General features: G+C 42.5%; 1 protein-coding gene across 1 annotated transcript; it reads right to left on the bottom strand.

Moving 5' to 3' along the window:
* Positions 1-2,920: 2,920 nt before the first annotated feature.
* On the bottom strand, positions 2,921-11,592 carry Pno1 (partner of NOB1 homolog). Its single transcript, XM_052734776.1, has 7 exons — positions 11,335-11,592; positions 11,048-11,197; positions 8,344-8,427; positions 8,115-8,175; positions 7,811-7,928; positions 4,075-4,145; positions 2,921-3,600 (listed from the first exon to the last, which is right to left on the bottom strand). Exons 1-7 carry the CDS (start codon positions 11,536-11,538, stop codon positions 3,533-3,535), a joined length of 756 nt encoding a protein of 251 aa, XP_052590736.1. The 5' UTR covers positions 11,539-11,592; the 3' UTR covers positions 2,921-3,532.
* Positions 11,593-11,750: the final 158 nt, after the last annotated feature.

Raw genomic sequence — 11,750 nt, 5'->3', positions numbered from 1 at the left:
ATCCGAAGAGAAAGAGCCTAAGAAAATGACTATTCAGAAATGAAAACTCTTAAAGTAGGAGAAAATATTTGTAAACCATATAAGAAAAATAGGATTGATAATCAAACCTGAAGGTCTGCATAACAGCAATAAAACATCTAGCTAAAGTATGGGCAAAGGACTTGGAATAGACAGTATAAATACACAAGTGGCCACTAAGTACTGGAAATGATTCTCAATAGCACTGTCATTAAGGAAATGCAAATGCAAGTCACAGTGAGATCCACTTTACAAGCATTAGGTTATATTAACTGTTCTTCCTCGTCCCCCAAAGGAAAGAAAAACAGAATTGGAGAGAATACTGGCCACCTCTTTGGTTACTGGTGAACTCACTCAGTTCAGGCAGCATTACAACAGCTAAAGAATGGAAGCAGTCCAAGTATTCTGGAGATGAACTGGTAAACAAGGCATAAACACTACTGAACAGAAAGGAAAATTCTGACACATTCTCTAATATGGGTAAGCCATGTTAAGTGAAACAGCTCCACTTTTAATGGGATAAAATTTCTAAAGACAAATGCAGATTGGTTTTGTTAAGGGCAACAGGAAGAAAGGGATTTACTGTTAAAAACTTGTACAGACCTTCAGGAGACAGAACATTGATTGTGATGGCTACATATTAAATAAAACTACCAAGTTGCATTATCTACAGTTACAATGGTTAAACTGGAAAGCTGTATTTCAAAAAATTTTATTTTTTATGTGCACTGGTGTTTTGCCATGGGTGTCTGATCCCCTGAACTGGAGTTATAGACAGGTGGGTGCTGGGAATTGAACCTGGGTCCCCTGGAAGAGCAGTCAATGCTCTTAACCACCGAGCCATCTCTCCAACCCTTGAAAGGAATTTTTTTAATGTGTAGAATGTTTTAGAATGAAAGGTGTAGACAAGATGGTAGATTTACTTTCTGGATATTTCTCAGGATGTACAAAGAAAGTGTTGTTCAAGGTCATGTCTTGAGATGTTCATCTTTAGTGTTCAAAACTCCCCCACATGCCAGGTTCACACTAATGTAGAGCTTCTAAGTCCTGTTGCAACCTTTTCCTTCCTTATCAGCTAACCAATCCAAATGGCTGAGTTCTTTGAGAGTTCCTGAAGATTGTGATTTCTTTGGCCAAATAAGCAGTGCTTTCCCAAGACAAGTACTTTGCACGTGGCAGGCACTTTGCAGCTTTCAGAATGGCTATGGATACTTTCAATAATGTAACCGGAAGTGTGTTGCTCCAAACGTGACATGGCTCTTGGAACAGTGCAATTGAATAAATCAGTAAAATATAGTTGGAGTTGTGATAGACACCGAGTATCCTAAAGACCACGTGGCCTTACAGTTAACAGGTGAGTCAGTAGCAGGGCAGTGCCACAAAAATAGGTTTCAGGCCGGGCAGCAGTGGCGCACACCTTTAATCCCAGCACTTGGGAGACAGAGCCAGGTGGATCTGAGTTCGAGGCCAGTCTGGTCTACAGAGCGAGCTCCAGTACAGGCACCAAAACTACACAGAGAAACCCTGTCTCAAAAAACCAAAACACCAAACAGGTTTCAGGTTGGCTGTAGTGTGCTGGCACTAGAGATGTTAAGGGAGTGATTTGGTCCAGGTTGTTAAGATTAACTACCAGCAAGATGCAATCAAGTGACTTCAAGAGTTACTCTCTAGCATCGTCTACCTTTGAATGCAGAGTACTGCACTTTAACATAGAATCTCAAACTCTCACAGGCAAAAATTATGTTCTTAACTCTGCCTCAATTCCTTAGAATTAAACCCAAAACACTGTTACCTAGCCATGGATCACTTCAGACACTTGAAAAGGCATTAAAGCCACAGACGACATTTCCGAGAAAAGCACATGGTAGCTGTCACCACAATATTGAATCCCTCTCACTGGGCATATAGTTTGTATGTACCTCCTAAATGCTCTATAGACTCCAGAATAGAGAATTCCTAACACATTCCTCCTTTTAATGAGGTTTGATAATATTAAACATTCTCTCCTGTGTGAGGGGACACTCCAGCAATTTCTTGTTGGCAGACAGTCCATCCAGGTAAAAAGCAGCTTGGATACTTAGCACCTCCCACCGATAAGAGGGAACCCAAGCTCAACAAAAACTACTACTAAGCAGGGCATGATGACACATTTGTAACCCTGGCACATGGAATGTTGAGGCAGCAGACTGTCCCAAATCTGAGGCAAGCTGGGCTACACTGAGTTACAGGCCAGTCTAGACTACACATTCTGTCTCAAAACCCAAGAGGAACTGGAAAGATGGTTCAGTGGTTGAGAGCACTTGCTGCTCTTAGAAGACTGGAGTTCATTCCCAGCAGCCACATCAGGCCTATAACCATCTGTAACTACAGCTCCAGGGGAACGCCTATACACACGTAGCAGGCACAGGCGCACACACACACCCCTATACACATGTTGCAGGCATACATACCCAAGTTCACATAAATAAAACTAAAATTTATGCTGGATGTGGTGGCGTATACCTTGCATTCCCACTCAGGAGGCAGAAGCAGGGGGATTTCTGTGGGTTCGAAGCTAGCCAGGGCTACACAGTGATACGTATCTCCAAACACACACCCTCTTTGTTAGAGCTGGCTCACTGGGGAAGAGCACTTGACTTTTCAGACTTGGCCCAGCAAACAAGGTGACTCACAACTTCATCTGTTAACTCCAGTTTAGGGATCTGATTCCCTACTCTGGGGATACCAGGCACACGCATGGTGCACAGACCTAAATGTATAAAACACTTATAAAATAAGTATCAAATTTTTAAAAAGTTAAAAAAATTTTTAAAAGCACTACTTCTTTTAGCTATTGCATGGATTTCCTGATACTCCAATCATCACAATAGTTTGGTCAAAGCCTTTGAGAAACAAAAGAATGTAGTATCTAAATCACATGTTTAATGAATTAGGTTCTAAACAATGTAAGAAATAAGCAAATTCATATACACAGACACTAGTTACAAGAATATACTGTTGGGAAAACTGTTTTACTTTCATTACTTCCTTGAAAAGCAATTCATTAGGCTTGTGATGCGGGCTTTCATTTCATAAATAGACACAGACAAGCACCTAAGGGTCAACAGCACAGACTAGTGCTATGACCCATCCCTGAAGTAGTCACGGTGCTCGGTACCAAGGACTGTGATTCTCAGGTCTTCTGAGATTTTCATTAAAATTTTCAGAGGAAAAAAATGCTTAGTTTAGTTATAAATCTGTCTTAAGAAGTCACCTCTAAATGACAAGACTTTAAACTGTGAATCTGCCACATGTGATTAAAGTGAAAAATACAGCAATTTACACTTAATGTGTTAAGTATTAAAATATTACATTTTGGTATTTAAATTAGCCTAGAAGCAGAGGAGTGCCAAGTCCGGTTAAACCTTCCCTTTCTGCTTCTGCTCTGGCTGAGACCTGAAAAGGAACCTGAGCTGTAGGTGGCTAGGAAATATTCCCATGGTTTTATGTGAATAACTCAAGGGTCGGAGGGGAATCAGAACCGGTCCGCTGATCTGCTGGCCACAGCTCGGATATTGCCGTACACCTTTGATGGAGGATTTCCTGTTTAAGAAAAAAGCAGCTTATATATACAAATATATTCAAACAAAGAACTACATAGAAGACAAATATCTTGCATTCCTAAGAGAAATCAGTTATAAAAACAGTATTTCATAAAGAAGCCAGCCAGCCAGACCTGAACACCAGAGCAACCTCTGAGCAAATTACTATGACTCTCGAATTAGATTAAATTAAATCAAGTGGACAGATGTGTTTAGCAGCCCCCATTTTGTAGAACTTAAAATGTTCTGTTATTTTGGAATGGCTTTTCTATGTACTTCTTAGGGAAAGCAACAGAGATTTAATGATATTACTCAATAAACGCTTCTCTCCTCTAACAAATGAAATCTAAGTAAAATATTCCTGTTTTTCCCTTCACTAACTCTTTGACTTCTCTTGGTATCTTTAACAATATGAAAGCTGCTTCATAAATATGGCTTCAATTCCTCTGTTCCCTAAGAAATAAACTGTTATTACCTAGGATGAGGTTGCAAATGGCAGTTCTAGCCATCTTGATGTTCTGGAAAGAGCCGAGAATGTGAACTTTCCTGAAAGAAATAAATGAGTTAGGTTAGCCACGAAAGGCATGTCCATACCAAATCCTGGGAAACTAAAAACTCTGGAAATCACAAGAGATCCATATTCTAAACCGAGGGCAGGGGGTGATGGCTGACAACTTAAAGATCTTCTAAAACCACTTCTACAATGAGTGACTTGTGGTACAGAAATTATATATCCCCACAAAAAAATTATCAAAAAGACAAGTAACAACAAATTAAAAATGCCTTTTTCTTGGCAGTTTTTGCAGTGTTACCAGACTGGCCTTAAACATGAAGTGATCCTCCCATCTGCCTCCTGAGTGCTGAGGTTACAGGCATGTGCCACCACTCCCTGATTACTGGTTACAGGCAGCGAGAGATGGTGCAGTGTGTAAAGGTACATGCCACCTAGCCTGACAACCTAAGTTTGATCCCTGAGGCCCACTTGAGAGAAGGAGAGGACTAATTCCCACAGGTCGTCCCCGACCTACGTTCAGGTGCTATGGCACATGATCCGCTATACAAACAGGAATTACACAAAACAGAACAAAAAGATTCCTGGTCAATAGTTGTTCTCATCCAATGAGTCCTCCACTGTAACCCTCAAAGGACCTTCCCTAGGTAGAATTATTCCCACTGTATACGAGGAAAGAAACTTTAAAGACATCAGGAGACTTAGGGCTAGGGATGTAGCTCAGAGGCACACACCCCTGTGTGTGAGGCCCTGGATTTCATCCTGAGCAATAAGGACGGGAAAGGATAGAGGACACACATGGAAAGGACACAGAAATCAAGAAAGCTTAGACCATTTAGCTGCTCACAAAATACCCAGAACTCTAACACTGATTCACTAATTACAGCATCTTTCAATTTCAACTTATAAAGCTATGAAAAACTATTTTAGAGGCTTCTATATTTATGTATATTAAATGAGATGCTATTTTATACTTGGGGATTATAATGCTATTTTCTGACTCCAAAGACTATCACATAACAAGTCCAATGCTAGATGTGGGATACTGACCTTCAAGTTGTTGGCTGGGGTACTATATTCCCCCAAACGATACAGGCTACTGACAATGTTGTTGGTTACCTACCAGATTTGATCGTAATACCCTATTGCTGAAGACACAGAAAAGTCGAGCTGGTATTACCTAGAAGCTTCCCCTCTATTTGCTAGCTTTCATAGTGATACACACTGCTACACGAGCTGCCAAGGGAGGAAAGTCACAGGTTCTACTCAGAAGTGAAGCCCACCAGCTTACACTAATGATCGGGGGTTTGCTGTGAGATTGTGTCTCCTACTAACATCAGAAAAGACACTCATAACGTCTTACCAACATGACCGCCCAATCATGAGCAGAAAACAAGGACACCACCAGTGGACATGCCAAAGTAGATGGGGAAAAAGCTCAAGAGGCCTCAACCCTATAGCAAGAGCTACAAGTAATAGGAATGCTGAAGTAGGAGAAATGGTCTACCCCAGGGAAGAGCACCCCAATTGGTCATCCAATACCAAACGGTCAGCTCTGAAAACACACATACAAGTAACATTAAGCTGACTGAACAGCTTGTATTTAGGAATACATATGAATAAACATATATGCAATTAATAACAATTTTTTTAAAAAAGCCGTAAGTTTGAAAAAGTAAAGAAGGGTATATGATAGGGTTTGGTGGAAAAGAAATGTAATTAAATTACAATCTCAAAAAAAATTTCTAAATGTAACAACAACAAACAACTGTTGTCACACTTTAAATCTAATTTAAAATTAATCAAAAGATGTACGAAGTACTTTTACACCAGCGTTAGTCACCATGTCTCCAACATGAAACATCCCAGATGTCCATCAACTGTAATAGAATGCTACTTGGCTATTAAAAAAAAGGGAACTACTGTTTCACTCAACAAAACAAGCTCAAAGCAATGTGCTAAATGAATCCACACTGGGCATCCATTTACATGAGCAAAAGCAGTGACAGGAAGCAGACTGGTGGCTGACTGGGACTAGAGTGGGGTAAAGGGCTGGTAAAGTGATGCAGGGGAACTCCGATGATGGACAGTACGGCTGTTGCAGGGCCACAGGACGGCTATGCTGAGCAACTCACTAGACTGACAGTGCCAACAGGTGACGTTTACTGATGGAAACTGTGCCAAAAATACCCTTTCTGAAACATTTATAGTGAATTTTAAGACATTTAAATTTGCAGATTATAAAGTTAATGACAAACCAGTCACAAGTTCATTAGCAAGTTGATTCTAACTTTGGTTTTCTCAACTAACAAAAACTTTTAGGCTACGTTCAGCTATTTTGAATATTGTTATTTCCATGTCTTTGAAATTACCAGTAGAAAAAAGCTCAGATTTCAGACTCTTAAGGCTCAATCCATAGAAGAGCAAAATTATGATACTACATTTGACTTCAAGTAGAGGGCCATCAATACAACAGTTACCCTTAAATATAAAGACTACATTATAGTCTAAATAATGATGTTTAGAGCAAAATGGTATTAAATGAAATCCTTACCCTCTCTGCCAACTGCTATATGCCAACTTCATAGTCTATCAGCTCTGAGATATCTCCCTGTTTAACACCAACATGGGAACAGAACAGCTCTGACCTCAGAGAGGTACTCCCAGCCTCATATCCAGCACTCTCATGCCCATCTTAAAAGGGGCACTCCCAGCTCCGCGTCCAGAACCTCATCCTCGCCATAAGCCTGTATCATCTTATTTATAGTCACATATAAGTGTCTGACAGTTTTTTATTCAATATGCAATACTCACCCTCCTATTAAGAAAGGTATGTGTGAAATATAGATATATATTCTAAAGGAAAGCCTCACAATGGCATTTCAAGCACCCACTATTTGTACTTCCCTTAATGACTTAATGAGATTGGACCAAGAGCCCTGATAAGACCAAAAGTGGCTCCCTGAGACACAGAATCAGCCAGCTTAGATCAGACCAAGAGCAGCTCACTGAGACACAGAGCAGCTCCGAGACACAGAATCCACCAGCTCCAATTAGACCAAGAGCTAACATTGGACCCAGAGTGGCCCCCCAAGACAGACACAGGAAGCACAGATTGGACCAAGAGCAGCTCACTCAGACACAGGCACCTCTTGCACCTATTGGAGGAAGAGATGGGAAGACGGCAGTGCAAAAATACATACAAAACATAAAGAGCAATATGGCACCACCAGAACCTAGCCGTTCTACAACAGCAAGACCTGAACATCCCAACGTAGAAGAAGCAGAAGAAAGAGACCTTAAAAATAACTTTATGAAGATTTAATGGATTTTCCCGAGATAAAATTTAAAGCTTCCCTTGTGATAAATCATTTTAATAGTGAGTCTAAGTATTTCTTTTATTCTGAGGGGAAAAAAAATGAAACTACAATCACTGGAATTTCCTTGACTAACTCATCATCCTTTCAAGTTTGATGACTGTTCATCTAGGACCACATACCTACAAAGACCCAATGGCAAGAACATCAGGTAATACAACTATGATAAGGCAGTGGTATGGTACTTGACCAGAACACACGTGGTCCCTGGTTCAATCCCCGACACCAAAAAGAAAAAGAAATTACAACAAATATAACAGCTATAAGACCAATTATAAATCACTAATTATAAATTAAAAATTTCCTCAAGACGAGATACTTACACATCTGCCAAGACAATCCGTGTCCGTGTCACATTCTCTATTGTGAATTTGGTTTTCCCTCCTTTGCCAGCAATGCGTCCTATTGCCCTGGACAGGTGGTCTCCTTTCAGGGGCTTAACTAAAGGAGAAAGACAAGACATCAGGGGCTAGCTACTGAGTTGTTCTACTACACAACACTATACATTTTCTGAAGTGTTAGTAATACAGCTCAATTGAAGCTATTAGAAAGCCAGTCACAACACAATGCAGTCAGAAACACAAAGGCTGACTGCTCACACAGAAGACCACCAAGTGCTTCTCTCACCATCGGTTATTTCAAAAGACTCTAGGAAGAGGTCATCCAGCCTGATAAGGGCAAGCGCATCCTACAAAACAAAAGTAAACATCATGAAGACCTTTTCAGTAGACACTTGGCAGTGACAGCATTTCTGCAACTAAAATCCAGATGCCACAATGACAAGACTCATTTGGAAAATGATCCATCTACTGAAATGTCCACACTGTGTATTTCCAAATCCCCTGAGACTACTCACCTCCACCTGAAACCCAAGAACAAAGGCTTTCACAAAGTCGGCCGCTTTTGTCAGGGCAGTGACATCCTTGGTGTCTTTACAAGTCTGAAAAAAAGAGGTACACACATGGAGGGAAGAAAAAGAAAGCATTCTAAAAAACACTAGAAATGCTATTTTTATTATAATTTCCTTCACCATCAGCTGCTACCCTCCCCCAATATTCTAAGACCCCTTTTAGGTGGGATAAGCATGCTCTTTAATTTGTACAAGAGAACCTTCTGTTCCAAAGCTGGGCAATGCTACACAAACCCGCTCAAATGACTAACCACACGCTATGACTTGTCGAGGTTAGTGGCAACACCCCTAGCATTCTCCAAGGGCTCACACCCATTCTGTCCTCTTTTAAATGTCCAGACAGTTCCTCTTCTCTCCTCCATCAAGGCAGTATTCCCCAGAGTCCTGACCTAATGTTCTGTCTTAGAGGACCATTTTTTTTTTTTTTTTCCCGACACAGGGTTTCTCTGTGTAGCTTTGCGCCTCTCCTGGAACTCACTTGGTAGCCCAGGCTGGCCTGGAACTCAGAGATCCGCCTGGCTCTGCCTCCCGAGTGCTGGGATTAAAGGCGTGTGCCACCACCGCCCGGCTTAGAGGACCATTTATATGCTGTTGTTTCCCAAATCAACAACTCCAGTTCTAACTCCTTGCATGCCTGGTACTGAGGAAATCAAGAATAGCTTAAGTAGGAATCCTGTCTGCAAGTAATTACTTGAACTACAGAAATAGCTGTTATTCACAGAACGCCCACCACTGTAAATAATATGCTTTACACATCTAGCTCTAAGCCTCACCTTGACAACCTTGAATGTTTAGTAATATAAACACTTATCAAACATGAGGAAATTAAGGTACTAAAAACCCAACGCAGTCTAATTCCAAAATATTCCTTCCGGTCTCCCACACAAACTCACAATCCATTTGAAGGGACTACACATTTGACAGACTTAAAAGCATACAGGATTGTGTTAACAGGATTTTCACATTTTTTTTTTTTTTTTTGGTTTTTCGAGACAGGGTTTCTCTGTGTAGCTTTGCGCCTTTCCTGGAACTCGCTTTGGAGACCAGGCTGGCCTCGAACTCACAGAGATGCGCCTGGCTCTGCCTCCCGAGTGCTGGGATTAAAGGCGTGCGCCACCACCGCCCGGCTAGGATTTTCACATTTAAAAACAGAACCCAGCAGGGTAGGGGAGCATATGCCTTTAATCCCAGCACCCTTCAGACCTCTTTCAGTTTCAGGCCAGCCAGGGCTACATAGTGAAAAACAACAAAGCCCCAGACTCTGGTTTCCACCCTATACATCCCATAAATATCCTAGGATTTTTTTCATCTATAAAATTACATGTCGGCATAGAAGATCTTAAGTGGTCTCTTCCAGCATTAATACTCAATGACTACACTGAGGGCTCTGGCCAAGGCACTGAATTTCTTTTTTCTTTTTTTGGTTTTTCAAGACAGGGTTTCTCTGTGTAACAGTCCTGGCTGTCCTGTCCTGGATCTCGCTCTGTAGACCAGGCTGGCCTCAAACTCACAGAGATCCCCCTGCCTCTGCCTCCTAAGTGCTGGGATTAAAGGTGTGAGCCACCACTCCCTGGCTGGCACTGAATTTCTTTAACTTCCCTTGCCTCATCCTCTGGCATGTGTGGGGGCTGGGGCGGTGGTGTATCATCTACATCATACTTAAAGACCGAATGACGTGGTTCACCTCAAGCTAACACACTATGCATCTGATATATGGCATCAACACATAATAAGAATACCAACTAATGATCCTGCAACAGACAAGGCAGCCAAGCACAACAGAAATGTATAAATGCATAAATTTCTAAAGAAAGTGTTTGAGCTAGAACCGAAGTCTAAAGAGAATGAAGAAACAGTCTCCTCCAGAGAGTAAAGCCACCAAAAGTACCAGCGCGGGGTGGGGATGGGGGGGGTGGAGTGGGGATGGGGGGGTGAGGAGAAATAAACACGACTGGGTCTCCTACTTGAAAGCATCTAGCTTTTATCCCTTTGAAATGCTGGGGATTCTAGACTATCAAAATAGAAGCACTGTGACCTGGGAAAATTAATTTGGCATAGAAGATCTATTGAAGAAAGGAGAGTCTTAATGAAAAAAAAAATTACTTCCTCCGAAAAGAGTATCGTTAAAATATACAGCAATATGCCGGGCGGCGGTGGCACACGCCTTTGATCCCAGCACCCGGGAGGCAGAGCCAGGCGGATCTCTGTGAGTTCGAGACCAGCCTGGTTTACAGAGCGAGATCCAGGACAGACACCAAAACAACAGAGAAACCCTGTCTCGAAAAAACAAACAAACAAACAAACAAACAAAAAATATACAGCACTTATATTGTTAAGTGGGTACCTGAAGTTACCACCTATTAATGTACACCCAATTACCCTTCTCCGCCTTTCATCAATTCAACCAGCATTATAGAAGGCAGTCACAGGATAGACAATATTTTGGAGTAATCTCAGGACCAATTTAGGAATGCATTCAATCCCTGTTTTGAATACAGTTTTGAAGGTATTTGGTTAAGTTCAAAATCACTATACTAGAACCCCGAAGAAAGCCACTTACTAGAATAAGCTCTAGGAAGGAAAAACGCACTCATTTATTTTCAGTTCTGAAGGAGAAAACTCGGTGGGCTGCTACCCTTCTCCTCCTTACCCTGATTTCGACATTCCTTGATTTCAGGTTAAAGCGTATCTGAAGTCCCAAATGTTCTACTATCGGAGTAAATATCTTCATCCAGTTTTCCTTTAATGGCGTGTATCTGTGAGCGGGGACAGGAATCTTTCTCGTTTCTTCTTTCCCAGTCTGCAACAAAGCACACACACACACACACACACACATTCAGGAGGTGACTGGAGACTTGCGGGCCGAGACTTAATACCAAAAGGGATCGATCCTTCACCAGGACGCCCGTCCCCACCCCGTCCCGCCTCGGTCCTCACCAGGAGCCGCTCGCCCGAGAGCGGCGGGAAGACCGGCCTCTTCGCCGGCTGCGCCTCCTCCGTGTCCATGCGGCTGGCGTCTCCGTCCTGCCCCGCCGCGGACGGCTGCTCGGCCTGTCGCTTCTTCGCCCGCCGGCTCCCTCTGTGCGTGACGGGAGTAAAGCCGTCCTCCGTCCCGGTGTTTTGCGTCTCCATCTCGGCCATGTTACTCGAACCCGGTGAGTACAACCGGCTGAACACGTGCGTGGTGGTACTGCGCAGGCGCCAGCCTCCGCCAATCAATTTGAGGGCGCCGCCCCTTTCCTGAGGCGGGGCCCATGCCGGGGGCCTGAGACGGGATTGGTCCGCGTGTCTGAGTGGCTGCCCTAAGATATGCCTGGTTGTTAGTGTCGCCGTACCCCCACGCGCTCGCAGCC

The sequence above is a fragment of the Peromyscus californicus genome, unplaced genomic scaffold (assembly GCF_007827085.1).
Source record: "Peromyscus californicus insignis strain IS unplaced genomic scaffold, ASM782708v3 Scaffold_13__1_contigs__length_99412109, whole genome shotgun sequence".
Classification (NCBI taxonomy): Eukaryota; Metazoa; Chordata; class Mammalia; order Rodentia; family Cricetidae; genus Peromyscus; species Peromyscus californicus.
This window is presented reverse-complemented; position numbering and strand designations above follow the sequence as displayed.